Source organism: Sus scrofa, chromosome 1, assembly GCF_054392235.1.
Source record: "Sus scrofa isolate SSC_HxYL_T2T_F1_AM1 chromosome 1, Sscrofa_HxYL_maternal_Yorkshire_Landrace_v2.0, whole genome shotgun sequence".
Lineage (NCBI taxonomy): Eukaryota > Metazoa > Chordata > Mammalia > Artiodactyla > Suidae > Sus > Sus scrofa.
The window spans coordinates 36697402-36718676 of NC_139383.1; the positions used below are offsets into that span (position 1 = coordinate 36697402).

Here is a 21275-nt window from a genome sequence, read left to right on the forward strand (position 1 = left end):
CCTGGAACTAAGTCTAGTTTCATCATGCCTGTCAAACTCTTTGACTCAGGATGCAATGAATTGAATGTAAGACAAATAAGAGTGCACTATTAAAGTTGCTGGTATAGCCTCATAAAGGAAAAAGGCATTACTGAGATAAACAGAATCTGAGAAAGTTCCTTTTGGTAGCAAATATGCAGAAAAGCAAGTCCTACACAGCATTATTATCTGTGCAATATATGAAGGAAGTCTAAGACACTCCCTTGGGAAGTTGTAAATTGAACACAAGTTTTAATCCAACTTATACAGATATAGGAAATCTTACTTTGAGTTCTTTTTAGATGGGAAAGGTGAGGATGACAGGAGATATGCTAGGAAATCTTACTTTGAGTTCTTTTTAGATGGGAAAGGTGAGGATGACAGGAGATATGCTTAGATGGGAAAGGTGAGGATGACAGGAGATATGCTTGGGTTGAAATATTTGCCTCACTTCTACTACCTGAAACTAGATAAAGGACCTGGCTACTATTATTGAACTTGTAACAGAGTAAGTTCTGGAACCAATGGTACAAAGTTAAGTGCTCCCAGAAACTTCAGAAAATTTTGGAAAATACCACGGGGACAAAAAGCACATAACTGAGGCATGGCTAGGGCATGTCACTAAAATTGTCCAGAAATGTCAAAAGAAATACTAATTTTTAAGTGTTCAAATGGGTTGCAAATTCAAATACCTACAGAGATTCAACAGTAAACCTAAGTAAAGCAGGCCTAAGTGGAGTGAATCAAAGAATGTCTTCATCTGAAAGGAGAAGCTATTTAGGTCCAATCGATTGTGTTTATTACTGAAATATTGTCCAATTTTACAAAAGAAGCCAGAAATTTGAATGTGAAACTTAACTATTAAAATATAATCAACTAAATCAATGTTTAAAAAAATTACATGGGTCAAATAAAACTTCTCTCCAGGCCAAATACAGTACCTGGGCCGCCAGTTTATGGTTTCTGGTTATTCCACCCATTATAGATGGCCAACTGTGAGGCCAACAAAGGATCTTCAAGCTGAGACTTAAGAGATATAGGCCTTTCTTCTTGCAAAATATACTTCTATTTTTTGTTTATTAAAAATAAAATTGAACTATACCAGCCCAAACTATCCCAACTTCACCGAGATATAACCTTGAAATAATATCTATCTCCCAGTTTTTCTCTCCTTATTATATGTACCTTTAGATAAGAGTGATTCTAATGTGAATTGTAACTCTGAAAATCTTTTCAGTGTAATTTCTACAGAAAATCATGGGGGAAAATTAGAGGTGAAGACAGGAGAGCATAGAAAAAAAGAACTGAACACAATAGATTTAAGAAAAGTTATCAATAACAACAGCTTCTCTCTTTTGGACTCTTAAAATTAAAGCTAGTAGGGAGCTCAGGAGTGTTATAATCACATGTGGTTCATGGGCTTACGACAAAATGGATTAGGGCTTGCATATATCAAACAGAACATCTTCCATGCTAGCTTCTTCAGAAAGCAGTATCTTTTTCTTTGGGGCAGGGGGAAAGTTAGAAGGGACATTAGAAACTATCACCTTCAAATCCTTAATTTTTTACAGGGAAAAACTTAAACTGTTCTGCTTAGGTGCAGTTAGCAGCAGAGTTGAGATAGTCGCCCAGATTTCTTAAAATATCCAGCAACATTCTTTCCTTTGGATTATTATCCTTGGAGTTCAGTAAGGTAATGGATGTATATAAAAATGCATTACTACTGGCCATGTGTAACTAAAAGAATTAAAGCTACATCTCCATCAAGCCCTGCCAATTGAAAATTCAGTCCTTGTTTTGGAAACTAAATAAAAATCTGTACATGGGCTTTAAGGAATTAATATTAGAAGAGCTTATATTCTAATTGGCAAAATAAGAAATTAAAATTTTAAAACATATGGTAAAATATAACTTAAGACAGCACAAGAGCTATCACAAGGCAGATAAGTGTCTGATGAATATATCATATATCTGATAATCTAGCCTTTAAAAACTATTACCTCCATTAATAAAGAAAAACATCTGCCTTGGTAGTTTATTTAGTAGACAAAACTTAAATGCAAATGAAGATACAATGCCTAAAAATGAAACAAGTTACTTCTTGAGGTGACCTAGTACAATTTTTTGCCCCATAGAACACAAAATGTGCCTCTTATTTCATTTTCTGTGGTGCTTCTAAGCTATGAATCCCTCGGAGTACTGAGGTCATTGCCAGGATATACTGGCCAGCTTGAATTTTTATTTGGACACACATGTCTGATCAAGAGACAAAGCTTTTTAAGTTAAAAAATTAAAAAGGGGAGAAAACTAGAGTTTGTATAAAAATTTGAATCAATTCTAGAGAGAAAAAGACAAAACAATTTCAAAAACAAAGCCACAGCTATTATCAAATTTTTGCTTAGGAAAAGTCAACATGATTAGATTTTTTTTCATCTTTTGTAGGTATAATTTCTAAACAGTAATTATATGCATTTTCCTGAAACATTATCTTATTCGTGAAAATATTGGCTAAAACAATTTTGAAGTAAATTAACATACAATGGCAATGCAAAAATTAACCTTTTCACATGAGTTTTATTAAAAACATCTTCCTACATATCAGTTTCATGCTAGATTAGATTTTCTAGCTTTTGTTTCTGGATGGCTGGGAGTTAGGGTAACCAGGTGTCCCAGTTTGCCTGGGAAAGAAGTTTACTAGGATGTTAGATCTTCAGCGTTAAAGTAGAACAGCTGGGCAAACAGAGACTGGTAGTTGCCCTAGCTGGAATAAATTCATGATCAGTGAGAGACTAAGACTCCAGGAGTGAGAAACTTTTAAAAAGTAACCTAATATTTAGAGCTTATTTTACCTTGGAGGCACCTGCCAATTCTAAGCAAAGGAAGGAGGCTGAGACTCTGGAATGTTGCAGCAGAGCTTTTGAAGATCTAGGACTTTCAACTGAGGGGGAGTTTTCCCTTTAGGACATTTACAGATTCTTGTGCCTATGTGGAAAGATTCCTAGTCAAAAAGCTTAGTGGGCCAAGGATAATCAAGAGGTAAACTAAGTTTCTTCAGAACTATAATTTGACCTTGAATCAACCTAGCCACTGATTAGATTAAGCTGATCACACATCACTGTTGGCATAGTGAAGAAAAGAATGACACTCAAGGAAAATTTTTTAAAGCAAAATATCCAGTTGAGCATAACTGGCAAGTCAAGAGATAGGAACTCATGAACAAAAACCCAGTGAAAAACAAGTAGCAAAAGAGATGATCCAAATGTTGGTATTAACTGACAACTATCTTAAATACAATTAATATGTCCAAAAGAATAAAGGATATGCAAAATAGATAACAGATTAAAAATATTAAGGACGTTCCCATTGTGGCACAGCAGTAATGAACCCAACTAGTATCCATGAGGACTCAGGTTCAATCCCTGGCCTTGCTCAGTGGGTTAAGGATCTGGCAATGCCATGAGCAATGGTGTAAGTTGCAGGCATGGCTCTGATCCCAAGTTGCTATGGCTGTGTCGTAGGCCTGCAGGTACAGTTCTGATTTGACTCCTGCCTGAGAACCTCCATACGCCTCAGGTGTGGCCCTAAAAAGACAAAAAAAAAAAAAAAAAAAAAAAAGAAAGAAAATAGATATAAGAAGCATTATCAAAAATTTAATAATAATAATACATAATTGGATCCCCAGAAAGGGAGAAAATGGGGCAGAACCAATATTTGAAAAGATAACAGCCAAGAATCTTCCAAAACTGATGAAAAATATTATCCCACAGTTAAGTTCAAGAATGTCAAGCAGAATTAAAAAGTAAAACAAATGAATACAACAAAACAAAACCTAGGAAAATTAACCATAGTAAGATTGCTGAAAACTGGAAACAAAAATCCTTACAGAAAAAAGACGTAAGACTTGCAAACTTCTCAAAAAAAAAAAAAAATACATGGAAGCCAGGAGATATGGAATATTTTTAAGTGCTACAACAAGGCAATCTAGAAATCTATACTAAATGAAAATATTTAACATTTAAATTTGATATTTTTTCAGAAAAAAAATCTGAATTTATTATCAAGAAGCACTAAAGGAAATATTAAAGGAATTTCTTCAAGTAGTAAAAAAAAAAAAAAGATCCTAGAGGGAAAAAAATGAAATTGGAGAAATGATAAGCAAAGAAAATGCGAACAGTGAGGGTAGATACAAATATTCACTGGATACTAATTCTAATGTCTTGTGTGATTTAACATACATAAAATTAAAACAAAAGGCATAAATAGGCAAATGAAGTTAAAAGTATTCTAAAGTTCTACAGATGGTCAAAGGTACATGTGATACCCTCCTATAAAGACTGCATAAATACCTGATAAACGAAGGGTATACAATAAGTCGGTGACACATATTATAATTCCCAGCATAAGAATATATAACTAGGGTAACCTAAGGTAAAATGAATCATTACAGTTAATTCAAAAGAAAAGGAAAAAGGCACTGAAAACACCTGGGTCACAGAAAACAAATAGTAAAATGGTAAACATAATGTAGCAGTATTCACATTAACTGTAACTGGACTACAGATCCCAATTACTTTAAATATTATCATACTGGATAAAAGAAAAAACACCCAAGTATTTGCCTAGTGAGAGAAACTTTAAAGAATATAGATTGTTTGAAAGTATCATAATGGAAAATATATATCATACACATACTGGCCAAAGAAAACTCATTGCTAATCAGACATAGGGAATTCTAAAACTCGAAAATGTAAACTGCACATTGTTTAGTCAGAGGTGACAATACCTCAAGAAAACAAGGCAAATAGTTAGGTTTTACATATGATTCTAGGAATATCTCAAAACTGTATCCCTCACCATATTTAATTAGGAAAGCACTGCACTTCAATGTAGCTGAAATAAATAAGGAGGGAACTATAAGATGTCAATGAGCCCATGAAGTTTTATTGACGGTATTTAGAAATATTGGTTGCATAACAAAATTTGGCTATATGCCTCAGAAGATGAATGATTTAAATGACAAATTAATGAAAATCAGTCCTAGAGAAGGGCAACTCATTTATCTACTTTATGGAAATTCTAGTGATTTTATTATTTTTTATTATATTTTATTTTTTTACAGCAACACCTGCAGCTATGTAAGTTCCCAGACCAGGAGTCAAATAAGAGCTGCAGCTGCTGGCCTACACCACAGCAACACCAGATCCGAACTACATCTACGACCTATATACCACAGCTTACAGTGACGCTGGATCCCTAACCCACTGAGCAAGGCCAGGGATCGAAACTGCATCCTCAGAGAGACAATGTATGGTTCTTAACCCACTGAGCCACAACATAAAGTCTGACCATTTATTATATTTTGTTTAAATACCCATTGGCCAGCATATTGCCATGTGTTTGTTAAGTAAACAAAGTGGGTAGATATCAACATTAAGTATCTGGGCAACCATGGAAGCACAACTAGCAAGAAAAGCAGCCTCTGGAGTACCAATTCCTCCTCTTTTATCTGTTATTTTGACAACCTGAGTTTGTGTAACATAGTCAGATTAGGAGAATTATCAAAACAGGAGTCAGCAAACTTTCTGTAAAGGGCCAGACAGTAAATATTTTAGGCTTATAGGACATGCCATATTTATTGCAACTACTCAACTGCCAAAATGTGTAGCATGAAAGCAATCATAGATAATAGGCACACAGGTGTCTCTATTCCAATAAAGCTTCATTTGCAAAAACTGATCCAGAACAGTTCTCAAAAGTGTGGTCCCTGATGAGCAGCATTAGTATCACCTGGACCTTGTTAGAACTGCAGATTCTCAGCTCCACCCCAGATCTATTGAATAAGAAACTGGAAGGAACTGGACCCAGCAATCTAGTTTAACAAGCCCTCCCTGTGATTTTGAAGCTTGACTAAGCTTGAAAACCACTGATCTAGGTAGTATGCTGCCATGAAACTCACACCCAGTACTCAATGTCAAGATTCAAATACCAGGAGTTCCTGTTGTGGCTCAGTGGGTTAAGAACCTGAATAGTGTCCATGAGGATGTGGTTCAATCCCTGGCTTCTCTCAGTGTGTTGAGGATCTGATGTTGCTGTGAACTGTGGTGTCGGTCGTAGACATGGCTCAAATCCCATGTTGCTTGCTGTGGCTGTGGTGTAGGCCAGCAGCTACAGCTCCAATTCAACCCCTCATATGCAACAGGTGTGGCCATAAAAAGAAAAAAAAAAAAGATTCAAATACCAAAGGCTCATCCTTAGGTCCCTTCATATTCAGCATCCACTAAAAGCAATTGAGAGATAGAGTGGGAAGAAGATGTTGTGACCAAAAAACAAATTACAACAGATATAGATGAGGAAACACATTTGAATTAAATTACTTGCTCAAGGAGTTCCCATCATGGTGCAGCAGAAACGAATCTGACTAGGAACCATGAGGTTGCGAGTTCGATCCCTGGCCTTGCTCAGTGGGTTAAGGATCCAGCACTGCTGTGAGCTGTGGTGTAAGTCACAGATGTGGCTCAGCTCTGGCATTACTGTGGCTGTGGCATAGGTCGGCAGCTGTAGTTCTGATTTGACCCCTAGCTTGGGAACCTCCATATGCCGTGGGTGCGGCCCTGAGAAGACAAAAGACAAAAATAAAATAAAACAATAAATTACTTGTTCAAGGGCTCACAAGCCCTCTTCCTCAACATTCAGAGCATAATTTATTTAATCTAAAACCATGTTTCCCCAACCTATACTGGACCTCATATTCTAGATTCTCTTCATCTTATCAGGTGAAATGGATGGGTGGCACATAAATACCCCAAAGACATAGAAGACAAGCCAATAAACTTCTGCTATCACTCTATTTTCATTGTGTCTTGCTTCTGGTTTACTTCAATCTTTAATTCTTCACATGAAAATACTGGAGTTATAATTGTTAAGACAGTAAAATTTCCACCTATAACAAGAAAACCTTGCAGAAGAGATGCCAAACTCATATAGACATCATCACTTGTCTTCACTGACTCTACCAACTCCCCAGCACATACACACAGACACATACCCTTTTGGTCTTATATTTTACTTCAGGTTAGCAATATTGGGGTCTCTAAAGTTTGGGGCAAAAATCTCCAAGCCTCTCCATATACCAAATTAGAATTGTATTTTGTTCTTTGCTTGTAGAAGCTTAATCTCAACTCACTTTCTAGAAGTTTTCACAATTTTAAAGGTTGAGGTTAGAAAAAAATTCATATAAAAGCCAAAGATAGAAAATGTAAGAATAAACCCAGATTGTATGAAAGCCTTTTGGGAAAGAGGCAGCAGGCCTAACCACCTCTTATGATCACCTGTTACTATATAAGAGAAAAACTTGGGGAAAAATCTCATTTTTAAAATAAGGAAGGTACTAACTCTGAATACATTAGTTCTAATTGTCCTAGAACCAAAATTCAAGAAGACCACAAATAGCGTATGTTGGCAGGAATGTGGAAAAAATGAACCCTTGTACACTGTTGGTGGCAAAGTAAACTGGTGAAGCCGCTGTGAAAAACAGTATGGAGAGTCCTCAGAAACAAAAACAGACCTACCATATGATCCAGCAATTCCACTCCTGGGTATATATCTAAAGAAAATGAAAACACTAATTCAAAAAGATACAGACACCCCAATGTTCATAACAGCATTATTTATGATAGGCAAGATATGAAAGCAACCTGTGTCCATCAACAGATGAATGGATAAAGAAGATATGGTACACGTACACACACATTCACAACAGAATATTACTCAGCCATAAAAAGAATGGAATTTTGCCATTTTTAATGACATGGTTGGACCTGGAGGGAAAGTCAGAGAGAGAAAGACAAATATCCTATGTTATCACTTACATGTAGAATGTAAAAAATAAAATAGAGCAAAATTAGAAACACTCAGAGAACAAACTGTTTTACCAGTGGGGAGAAGGGGGAAGGGGCAAAATGGGAGCAAGGGATTAAGAAGTACAAACTACTATGTATAAAATAAACCACAAGGATATATTACACAGCATAAGGAATACCATTATTTTATAATGTTATATAATATAATGGAGTATTATCTGTAAAAATTATGAATCATTGTGTTGTACACCTGAAACGTATACACTGTAAATCAGCTATACTTCAATCAAAAAAATAAGGAAGACATCAACTCTCCGAAGACATTAGTTCTAATTATCCTAGAATCAAAATTCCCTACTTCAGCTCTTATTTTAAAATAAAAGCAAGTAAGAAATAAGATTTTCATATTACATACATTTACAGAAATACTAATAGGGACAGACAAGAGGGGGAAAACGGAAAAGCCCCCCTCCCAAGAATCTACTCTAACCAAAGGACAAGGGGCACCCTAACAATACAAAACAATTTTGGATAATACCCATTTCTTCTTCTTTTTTTTTTTTTTTTTTTTTGTCTTTTTGCCATTTCTTGGGCTGTTCCCGCAGCATATGGAGGTTCCTAGGCTAGGGGTCAAATGGGAGCTGTAGCCACCGGCCTAGCCACAGCCACAGCAACGTGGGATCCAAGCCGCATCTGCAACCTACACCACAGCTCACAGCAATGCCGGGTCCTTAACCCACTGAGCAAGGCCAGGGCCAAACCCGCAACCTCATGGTTCCTAGTCGGATTCATTAAGCACTGAGCCACAATGGGAACTCCAATAACCATTTCTATTCCAGCCAAACACCACAGATAAAAACTGAAGCCCCTACTCTCCACCCTCATCAGCAATGGTCAAGTAGACAGCTTCGACTTCTACTCTTGCCAGGCTGTAATGATGCACAGCTAATCCTTCTCCTAGGGTGGTGTCAGAGCAGGCCAAATGGGGAGCTAAAAATTCCATTCTGAGCCAGAATTTCATTCACACCCAGCAGTAACAAGGCAGCCCATCCTCTTCTCGTTGGGTAAATATCAGAGTTCTATCAGAGAGACAGCACGTTCACCATTCAGTAGTAATAAGCACATGATCTCAGAGTTTCAGTGAAGGCCACATACATAGTCTAGTGTCCCACCCTCATGATGTTGTTAAAACAAAGAGCTCCTTCCCATCCCACACTGAACAGTATTTGAAACTAGTGAAGACTTTTTCACCATTGTGTGGGGGCAAAATGGACCCCTTCCCTCAACATCTGTGAACCAAAGTTACATAGCAGCAACAAGGTGGCCCAACTGGAATGGTATCACCAAAGGCCTAGTGAGGGGCCTGAACTCCACCTCTTCCTGGTAGTAATACAATGAGAAAATCCCCTCCATCTTCACCACTAGTTGTCAGAGGCTCAGTGGAGGACCTGGACTTCTAAACCCAAGAGCAGTTAGGCACCCCTTGTTAGGCAGTGCCATGTTTCATCCACCAGAATTGTGTAAGAAAACCTGTGATAGCAAAGATTAAAATAAAATCTAGTGTTATAACATTAATAGCCCAAATGTCCAGGATTCAATAAAAAAAAAAAAAATCATTCCTCATAAGGAATCACAATCTCAAGAGTGCCCTGGCAGCCTAGCACAGCAGTTAAGGATTCAGCATTGTCACTGTTGTGTCTCAGGTTCAATCCCTGAACCAGGTAATTCCACATGCCACTGGAGTGGCCAAAAAAAAAAAAAAAAAAATTCAAACTGAATGATACACAAATGTCAACACCAAGGTGGTACAAATGTTAGTGTTATCAAAGATCTGAAAGCAGCCATCATAAAAATTAATAACGTACTTGAAACAAACAAAAATAGAAAACCTCCATGAAGATATAAACAAATGGGAATCTGCAAACTAAAAATTATAACTGAAAAAAGTCAATGGCAGAATGTGGAAGAAAGGAAATAATCAATGAATTAGAACATACAAATTATCCAATCTAAACATCAGAAAATAGACCAAAAACAAAAAAAAACCCCAAAAAACAGGCTCCAGGAATGTTTGAATTAAAATATATATATATATATATTCTTACATTTGCGTCACCAGAGACCTAGAAGGAGAGGAAAAATAGGCTAAAAGATATTCAAAAAAGTAATGGCTGAAAGAAAACCCCCCAAATTTGGCAAAAAACAAAGATTCGCAGTGACCTCCAAATAGGATATACTCAAAGAAATCCATGCCTAGATACATCATAGTATATAATGGAGACAGAAAAATCTTGAAAGTAGCCAGAGAAATGCATTACCTGTATGAGAAAAACATTCTGAATTACAACAGATTTTTCATCAAAAAACATGGAATTTTGAAGGAAGTGATTCATTTTTCAACTGCTAAAAGTTACAACATGGAATTTTATATCCAGTGAAAATATGCTTCAGGAATGAAGAAGAAATCAAGACATTCTCAGAGGAAGGAAACAAAATCTCTCACCAGCAGACTTAACCTAAGGTGAACTTCCTTTTTCATTATCTCATTATTTTATTTATGGATTGAAAGACTCAACATAGTATAAAGATGACAGTTTTCCCCTAATTGATATACCAGTTTAATGAAATTCCTATCAAAATTTCAGCAAGCTTTTTTGCAGGTACAAACAAAATTATTCTAAAATTTATACAAAAAGGCAAAGGGACTAGAAGAGCCAAAATAATTCTGAAAGAGAACCAAGTGAGAGGAACCATTCTACCTGATTTCAAGACTGATTATATAGCCACAGTAATAAAGACTTGTGTTGCTGATGGAGGGAAAACTTAGGAATAGCCCACACAAGTATGACCAATGGAATTTTAACAAAAGTACAGAAGAAATTCAATAAAGGAAAGAGTCTTTTCAAAAAATTGTTCTGGAACCACTGAATAATGAGACATTTAAAATTAAAACAAACTATAACTTGTAAAAAATAATACAGAAGAAAATCTTCAAAGACATTAAGTTTGGTAAAGAGTTATTAAACATGACACCAATAGCATGATAAATAAAATATTAAACTTCATCAAAATTGAAAATTGTTACTTTTCAAAAGATTCTGTTAAAAGATAAAAGGCCATCTATATAAAAGAAAATATTTGCAAACCACATTATCTGATCAAGGACCCTTACCTAGAATAAAGAACTCTCAAAATTCAACATTAGAAAAACAAATAATCCAAAAAGAAAAAGGGCAAAATGAAGAAATATTCCAACAAAGAGAAAAAAATGGATGACAAACATATGAGAATATGTGCAACATCATTAGCCAACAGAGAAATGTAAATTAAGAACCATGATGAGCCATTTCTATCAAAGTAGCTAAAGTAAAAAAATAATAGTACCAAATGTTCACGAGAGTAAGAAAAAACTGCTCTCTCATAAAGTGTTAATGGGAATACAAAATGGTACAGACACTCTGGAAAGCAGTTTGGCTGTTTCTTTTTTAAAAAACTAAACATATACTTACCATTCAATCACATTCCTGGGCATTTATCCCAGAGAAATGAAAACTGTATAAAAACTGATACACAGTTGTTTATAACAGCTTTATTAGTGATAGCCAAAAACTAGAAATGATCAAAATGTCCCTTAATGAGTAAATAGCTGTACAAACTGTGGTACATAAATACCATGGAGTACAACTCAATAATAAAAAGGATCAAATTGCTACATGCAACAATATAGGAGATCAAGATAGCTATGCTGAGTGAAAAAAGCAAATTCCCAAAAGTCATAACCTGTACGATTCCATCACAATGGGAAAGTCACAGAGATGGAGAACAGATGAGCAGTTTCCAGGGCTTAGGGCTGGTGGAGGTAGGAGGGGGAGGGTTGAGTGTACAATGGTGGGTAGAACAGCATAATGGAGAACTGTATAGTGATGAAGTAATTCTATATCTTGATGGTAATGGTTGTTGCACAAATCTATAATTGTGTTAAAATAGCACAGAATTACACACGCACACTGTACCATGTAAAATTCCTGGTTTTGATACTGTACTATAACTAAGATGTAGCCATTAGGAGACAACTGGATAGAAAATACAACTGGACCTCTCTGCACTATCCTTGCAAGTTCAAAATAAAAAGTTAAAAGCATAACTATTACATGATATGCAATAAACTTCTAAAAAATTACTTGGGATGAAACAAACACCCATCTAATATAGCTGTGTGACTTGAAGAAAATAAGTCAGTTTGCTCTGTAATTTTTTTTGGTTTTGGAAGGAAATAGGTTTTGAAAACACTTTGTTGATATTTACAGTTGAGATATTATATAATTACACTATTGGCCTAACATAAAAGTACACTGCATTGCTTAGACAAGGGCATTAAAGAGTTAAAATACTTAAAATGTTCCTAGATTTGACTGTACATTTCCTTCCTTCAGAGATTAAATTGGTTCCATAGTTAATTGTGGCTAAATCTAAATACTCATAAATTTAATTCTAAGAAATACATCTTTCCAAGCTGCTTCATGTATTGAGATTTCATTTCTGATATATAAAACATCTGCAATGCCAATAAAAGGGAAGTAAAATGAACTAAAGCACCCTTTAAATGAAACAATTCCGCAAAAACAAAGTTATATATTTCTAGGTGTTTACTTGAGATATTTCAATACCAGTAAAAAAAATATACAAACACACACATCCCTCAAACTAGCCAACATTTTAATACACAATATTAACCACTATATAAAAAGTGCTTTTTCACGATCTGATACCACCTAAAATAATACATGATTAATTTTCAAAATGTGTTCTTTGACTTCTAACCTCTGCTCTTCTTTAGAATTACCTGTGAGGGGGAAAAAATGAAGATTTATATTATACCTATGGCAAAGAAAACAAATCCTCAACAAAAAGTTTAAAGAAAGTCCTATGTGTACAATATGCAAGTCTCTGAACTTATAAAACCCAATTTGGAATGTGATTAGGGAATCTTTTGCCTTATAAATGGTTTCAGACTTCTCTAAATTAGCCTACTTCTCTCAAAGAATATAAAACATGCCTAGATTCTCAAAATCTGGTTTTATAATAGTCACTTCTAGATGTCAACTTCTTCAATTGTGCCAAAAGTATCCAAATTAATGGCTCCCACCTTGAGGTTTATAGACAATTTAGTAAAGCAGGGAGTTAAAGAATGTTCCAAGATTTGAAAACCCTATTATAAATCAGGCATTTAACAACTATAAAACAATACAAAATCCACTGTAACACCAAATTTCTTATATTTAGGCTGGAATTATTAAATCACAGACCAAAACTAGTCACCTCGTGCTGAAAAGTTTGCTAGGTAGATAATTTTCAAGACATGAAGCCCATAGGAGAAATAAAACAAAATGAGATTTAAGTTGTAAAAGACAGGGAACATTAGAGACCAGAATACATTCAAAAAAAATTTTTTTAAACTTACCTACTTTTAGGTAAGAACACTTATAATTTATTAATAAAAATAAACCAACCCTAAATTTAAAATAAACACATACACTCTTCAAGCTCTTAAGCTTTGCTTTACCTGCAGGAAACACTTATATTGACCTTCAATAGTTTAGAAACTTGTTGGAATGTCTATAATTTTAAAGGGAATTTAAAGCCCCTAAAACAATGCCATGGCATGCCCACTTGTAGGCTTTCAGAGGTCACCAAATAGGTCTATACCCCAGGCCAGTACTTCTCTGTTCTATAAGATTTTAGTATGAGGACTGCAAAAGAAAATACTATGTACTCAAATGAATTTACAAAATTATGTATGTTATACATCCAAATTTACAAAATGCTAAGTTAAGCAGAGTCCAACAAATTACTGCTGTATTTCTCATACCCTTTCACAATTTTACATAACTACAGTTATATAAAGATATTAGCATTCATGGGGGAAAAAATGTAATTGTAATGTATACATGTAAGGATAACCTGACCCCCTTGCTGTACAGTGGGAAAAAAATAAAAAAAAAATATTAAAGATATTAGCATTCATTGTGGGAAGTTGGATAAAGGTACCGGGAAACACTCTACTATTTTTCCATCTTCTGTGACACCATAATTATTTCCATATATTTTTTTTTCAAAACAAAAAATCTATTAAGTGGTACATTGCCAAAAATAAATCTCTCTCCCATATCATCCCCCAGTCAACCATGTGCCAATTTCTTGCATATTCTCAAAGAAACAAGCTCTCTCTATATAACACTCTGACTATTCAAAGAGGTATACAGTATGTTAGGTTATACAAACTTATCTGACCCCAGAAGCCTTTCATGTTGGGGCATCTATTAATATCAAGTGGAAATAATCTTGGGAACATATATGGGAAAAACTCTGCCCTAAGCATCATACTCTTATATTATACGGAAATATCAGTAAGAGGCAATCTTCTCTGAGATCTGATTCATAAGTCACACAAATATCAAAACACACTTAGAAAAGTAATTACGTAAACTTAAATTACGTAAAATGATGAAGAAAGTTAAGTTTTGATAAATTTCAAGGTCACAAACTTTCTCAACTGTATATAGGCTACTACAAATAATACAGATTAGCAGTCAAAACATTCATTTCCCTCTAATACAGCAATAAAGCAATGGCCATGAATCTTTCCATCAGAAATCCATAATACACATATAAAGAAAATCTAACTTTGTAATAAAAACCCATGAAAAGCCAAGCCATCAGCTCATCAACAAAACTGAATAAGGAATCTAAGTCAGGCAGAGGTGATGAACCAGGTGGTGTTTTTAAGGTAACTGTGCTCAAGAAAAGAAATTCAGATTTTTACCTTTGCTGCAGCCAGTACATGGTCCTTTTTAATGACACCACACTTATTCTCACACGCATTTGCCCGAGATTCTTCTGCTAATCGATGAACAAAGAGTAAACAGTTCAGATGCACCTTTAAAAGAGAAAATTCAAAGGATTTTAAAACTCAAACACTGATGCTTTGAAATAATGACTTTTAAAAACAAGATCAAAAAATTAAATATTGCACTAATTACTCTGGTTAAGTCAATTAACTATTATTTAACATAACACAGAATTCAGTTTAGTATAGGTGCATGTCAGGATTTCATAAAAAAAAGACTGAGTTATTACAATGCATGAAACAAGGCTATGTGAAGCTGACCAAAACCCATAGACAATAACATTACTATAAAGCATCATTATGGAGTTCCCGTTGTGGCGCAGTGGTTAACAAATCCGACTAGGAACCATGAGGTTGTGGGTTCGATCCCTGCCCTTGCTCAGTGGGTTAACGATCCGGCGTTGCCGTGAGCTGTGGTGTAGGTTGCAGAAACGGCTCGGATTCCAAGTTGCTGTGGCTCTGGCATAGGCCGGCGGCTACAGCTCCAATTCGACCCCTAGCCTGGGAACCTCCATATGCCGCAGGAGCAACCCAAGAAATAGCAAAAAGACAAAAAAAAAAAAAAAAAAAAAAAAAAAAAAGCATCATTATATCAAAACTTAGGGACAACTCTATTAAGAATAAATATTCCTGTTTCTCCTTTCAACTAAATTTAAGTTTCTAATGTAATTTAAAAATTCCTCTATATTAAAAAAAAATATTGACTACTGTATTTAAGGCTAATCATGTCTCATTCTACAATCCAAGGTCTAAAGATTTTTTAACTATATATTTAATTTGAAATATCTAATCAGAAACATGTTAATTAAAATTTTAGGTTAACTGAATTGAAAAACATGTACAAAGGTCAAGTTACTTGTCATCCAACAATATCAAAATAATTACATCTGCTATTAATAATCTTTAAGGCTCTTTAAGAAATTCAAACTAGATAATATAAGCAGACAGTACAAGATTCAAAAGTCCGTAACGGAGCAAAAAAAAAAATTCCATCGTGTCTCATTGGTTAACAAATCATCCATGAGGATGCAGGTTTGATCCCTGGCCTCGCTCAGTGGGTTAAGAATCTGGCGGTGCCACAAGCTGTGGTGTAGGTCAAAGACTCGGCTTGGATCCCATGTTGCTGTGGCTGTGGCTTAGGTCAGCAGCTACAACTCCAATTCAACCCCTAGCCTGGGAACCTCCATATGCCACAGATGTGGCCCTAAAAAGCAAAAAAAAAAAAAAAAAGTCCCTAACAGGCTGTAGTTATATAAGGTGTTGGCACTGTGAGGAAGCTAGGTAAAAGGTACATAGGAATTCTCTACTATTTTTGGCACTTCTTGTGAATCTTTTCCTCAAAATTAGCATACAAAGCAAAAGGTCTAGGGAGTTCCCAGTGGTAACGAACCCAACTAGTGTTCATGAGGATGCAGGTTTGATCCCTGGCCTTGCTCAGTAGGTTAAGGATCTGACATTGCTGTGAGCTGTGCAATAGGTCGAAGACATGGCTGGGGTCCCGAGTTGCTATGGCTGTGGTGTAGGGCAGCAGTTGTAGCTCCAATTCGACCCCTAGCCTGGAAACTTCCATATGCTGCAATCGACACCCTAAAAAGCAACACACACACACACACACACACACACACACACACACAGGTCTACAAAAGTTTAGACTAACAAAAGTTTCCCTTCTACATCAACCCCTAGTCAACCATGGTTGCCAGTTTCTTGCATATTCTTAAAGAAACATCTACATATAGGCAAATCATATATATATTATACATCCATATAATATATATAACATATAATTATTTACCCTCACTACTTGAATATGTGAGGTATTCCAATATGAATGTGTGAATATTTAGCAAAATGTTTTGTTGAGTAAATGTTGACTAAAAATATTTTACTCAAAATTTATTATCCAAGCCAAAAAGTGCTACTCATTCTACATGCATATACTTTGAAAACAAAGTAAAGCACCAAAATCCAAGCAAGAGAGAATGTGAGTTGCAGTCTTAATTCTCCTTCTAGTATCACATCTAGTGATCTTTAATTATTGGTAACATCTCCATCCTTGGCTTCTGCCAGGTACCTGAAGGCACTACCAACTTCGGTCCAATTAGCTAGTACCTTTAACATATAATTTATTTGTTCATTTATATAACAATACACACACTTGGCAGTAATCCACAGTACTTAACCATTCCCCCAGAGTTCACTAAATGTTGTGAAATATTTTTTTGGTTCTTTTGGTACTTTTTTGATGCACTTTTTTTTTTAAGGTTTTTTAATAGTTATTTCCCCAATACAATGTTTTTCTACTGTATAGCATGGTGACCCAGTTACACATACATGTACATATTCTATTTTTGCACATTATCATGGTCCATCATAAGTGACCAGACATAGTTCCCAGTGCCACACAGCAGGATCTCATTGCTAATCCATTCCAAAGGCAATAGTTTGCATCTATTAACCCCACGCTCCCCAACCACCCCACTCCCTCTCCCTCCCCCTTGGCAACCACAAGTCTCTTCTCCAAGTCCATGATTTTCTTTTCTGTGGAAAGGTTCATTTGTGCCTTATATTAGATTCCAGATATAAGTGGTATCATATGGTATTTGTCTTTCTCTTTCTGACTTGCTTCACTTAGTTCCATCCATGATGCTGCAAATGACATTATTTTGTTCTTTTTTATGGCTGAGTAGTATTCCATTGTGTATGTATACCACATCTTCTTAATCTATTCCTCTGCTGATGGACATTTGGGTTGTTTCCATGTCTTAGCTATTGTGAATAGAGCTGCAATGAACATGCGGGCTTCTTTAAGGAAGGCTTTGTCTGGATATATGCCCAAGAGTGGGATTGCTGGGTCATGTGGTAGTTCTATGTATAGATATCTAAGGTATCTCTATACTGATCTCCACAGTGGTTGTACCAGCTTACATTTCCACCTACAGTGCAGGAAGGTTCCCTTTTCTCCACACCCCCTCCAGCATTTGTTATTTGTGGACTTATTAATGATGGCCATTCTGACTTGTGTGAGGTGGTATCTTGTGGTAGTTTTGATTTGCATTTCTCTAACAATCAGTGATGTTGAGCATTTTTTTCATGTGCTTGTTGGCCATCTGTACATCTTCCTTGGAAAAATGGTTTTTTCTTTAATTCTTAAAATAACTCTGAGGTAATCACCCAATGCTGATTCTTTACATTATACCATACCATTCAAAACTTGTTTAAACTTCCACTGATACACCATTTCCTCTTGCAACAAAACACCCCATAATATGTCACAATTTCCTATTAATATAAATTTTCTGCTTCTAAAGATAGCTTCCAGATGCCCTCAGGATAAATTCCAAATTCCTTAATACTAAACCCACTTTTCTAATTTCATTTCTCAGCTTTCTCAGCTTCCAGTTCTATACTAGGTCTTTTGAACTTCTTTCAGTATTCAAATCTAACTTTGCCTACAGCCATGCTTCTCTAAAAATGCCCAACTTCCCCCAATATGCAAGGTTATATAGATCCATGGCACCCTGAACTTCCTATCACTGCACATACCACATACTTTATGCAGCAATTTGTCACCTATCTTCTTCAATGTACTAGAAGGGCAAAATGATATCTACCTTCCCAGACACTGTATCCCCAGTGACCTTCAGTCCATGGCCCAATATGTAGTACATAGTCAATAATTATTATTGCATGAACAAAAGATCCATTCATATCTCCCCAAATTAGGCAAAAAAAAAAAAAAAAAAAATTGTCGATCCCAAATAAACCACACCCTGCTTTGAGACTTGAGTTCTTCACTCATCTTCATGAGCATGAACCACAGAAAGTGAATTACTTTTTTTAATGTCAGATTAAATGTCATTAGATTTTTTAAGCAATCTAATGAGTGGTGCCATTCATATGCACTAAAGTTTGAATTAAAATGGTCAGAACAAAGAGTTCCCTTGTGGCTCAGCAGATTAAGGACCTAGCATTGTCACTTCTGTGGCCCTGGTTACTACTGTGGCTTGGGTTTGATCTCTGGCCTGGGAATTTTTGCATGCTGCAGGGGCAGCCAAAAAAAAAAAAAATGGTCAGAACAAAAACAATTTTTTTATGTTTCAGCTAGACATTCAAACTTGAAAAAGATAAGCCATTCCATCAATAACACTTTGGGGTGGGGGGGCAGCTTGTGTGAAAGGTAAATCAAAAGATAATTTACAAATATCCATTTGACAATCTCAGTTGACCAAAAGACTGGACCAGCCTGTCTTCCCCTACCCTTCCTTAGAGCACCTCTTGAGTTTTACACAAACCATAAGCACCCAGATATTTGCACAGTATTTCTTAGTGATTAATCTAAAAACTAACTGAGGCACAAGAAAGCTGAGCAATTTGAGATTGACAGATATACTCACCAGCATTAGCCCTGGTAACATACATTCAAATAATGCATAAAGTAAAACAAAAAGCAAGTATAGAGGAACTACGAAATAACACATGGAAGTTATGAGTAAAATGTTAGACATATCAATTCACATATAGCTACCATGTACTCCCAACTTTAACTGTACACTCAGAACATTCAAATTATGCTAAAACCAGGAATACAAAAAGTTCCCAATTCAAAATGAGAGAATGAAACTCAAAGATATTAAAGAAAAACGTGTGTCAATAGATGATACTGGAAGGTAGGGATGATCCTTTTTAAGATGATGACAGGCATGTGTTTGAACTGGATTTTGAAAGAATTGGAGTTTGCCAAGCAGAATAGAGTGAGGACATCTTCAGGCAGAAGAAATATCTTATGCAAAGACAGTATAAAAGTAGATTGGTTTTGTGTTAAAGATAATGGGAGGCACTAAAGGAGATACAGGTGGTTTCTTCCCCTCAAGAAGCTGCATCACACTGAGAGAGAGCAATGACATAAAACTCTTAAAGAACAGTGTCAGAGTCCCAACAGAGTATATGATGTATACGCCTATGGCCATCAAAGTAAAAAAAAAAAAAGAAAGAAAGAAAGAAAGAAAACAGACTGCCTTCATTGCAGAAAAATTTGTGGATGTTGTGGGACACCCACTAAGTAAGATTACTAAGTGCCAATGGCAAGCAGAAAACCGTAAGCAAAGAAATCAGAGTGGTACACGGCATATACAAGACAAAGAAAGAGAAAAAATGAAAGCCAAGGACAAGAATACAGTCTAGGAATAGGTGGTGGCCCAAAGAGCTCCCTTTCCCCTACCACTGCAAAGGCTTGGACTTTCACCTCCCCTTTTTTCCTGTACCGCCTGGGTCCCACTCCACAATACAGCCCACCTGTCCATAGGTCGCTTTGGGGCAGGCAGGTGGATATGGGTGGAATCTGACTACTTGAGAAATTTCTGCCCAACAATCTGCTGGTAGTCTCCTAGAGATTCTAAAGCAGGTACATTTCTTCCCCCTCCTTTTAAGAACCCCCACTCCAGTGAAAACTCTGGAATAAATTACCTAGTTGTTTTGAAAATCAATTTTACTTCAATACAGCTCACTCATGCCACCTTTATCACCACCTTGGGGAAAGGAAGTAATAAAACAGTATATATTGTCTTTTCTTAAAGAGTCCAGGAAAGGAACAAAAAAGGAGGACAGGAGATATTAAAAGTGCTTTTCCAGGGAGTTCCCATTGTGGCTCAGCAGTTAACCAACCAGACTAGTATCCACGAGGACATGGGTTCAATCCCTGGCCTTGCTCAGTGGGTTAAGGATCTTGGGTTGCTGTGGCTATGGTGTAGGCCGGCAGCAATAGCTCTGATGCAACCCCTAGCCTCAGAACCTCCATGTGCCTCAGGTGCAGTCTTAGACTTAAAAAAAAAAAAAAAAAAAAAGGCTATTTTCCAATTAAAAAAAATTTTTTTTTGGTTCAGAGAAAAGTAGAGACCTTTCCACAGTAGTCTAACAAAACCAGAAACCCTAAAATTAAGGAAAGCAGTAGAAAACTGGCAGAGGCTGAAGAGAAGAGATGGGAGAGGGTAGGCGGGACCAATGCAGCTTCAGAACAGATGAAATGGTGTATTCTGAAGACACTTGTCATGCCATATATCTCTATTATCCACAGTTCTTTATCCTTGATTTCCTGGTAATTAGGTGCCCAACTATAATGGCTCTTTTACTCAAGAGTTCTTGTGACAAACCACAGGAGGTGCCTCCTATGATTTAAACCTAGAGAAACTGTTCACTCCCCTAGAGGGATATATGCCCATGCATTCAGCATTAAAAACAAAACAAAACAAAAAACTCTATTTCACTCCCCTAGAGGGATATATGCCCATGCATTCAGCATTAAAAACAAAACAAAACAAAAAACTCTATTTCATAACAAAAATATTATACGGAGGTTTGGTTATGTTTCTTATTAGAGGAACATTACACTGCAGTTATCATGAGTGAGAAACTTCTAAAAATGAATTTTATTGGAGTATTGTTTAGTTAGGAGTCAGATAAACTTTTAGCTTGAAAACTAAATTAATAGGTGC

The 21275-nt window shown here is 36.0% G+C and overlaps 1 protein-coding gene across 14 annotated transcripts in view; it reads right to left on the reverse strand.

The window, feature by feature from the left end:
* CENPW (centromere protein W) overlaps window positions 1–21275 on the reverse strand; it is a 447800-nt gene that overhangs the window by 425651 nt on the left and 874 nt on the right. For 13 of the 14 annotated variants that reach the window (XR_014804105.1, XR_014804050.1, XR_014804090.1 and 10 more), the window contains exon 2: window positions 14701–14814. Coding sequence is in view for 5 of the 14 variants with exons in the window: in XM_084957253.1 (XP_084813379.1) it covers window positions 14701–14814 (114 nt within the window). In the remaining 9 variants the exon portion in view is untranslated. Of the gene's footprint in view, window positions 1–11446; window positions 12721–14700; window positions 14815–21275 lie in introns of those variants that run through there. The other variant, XM_003121218.5, reaches the window with a different exon arrangement.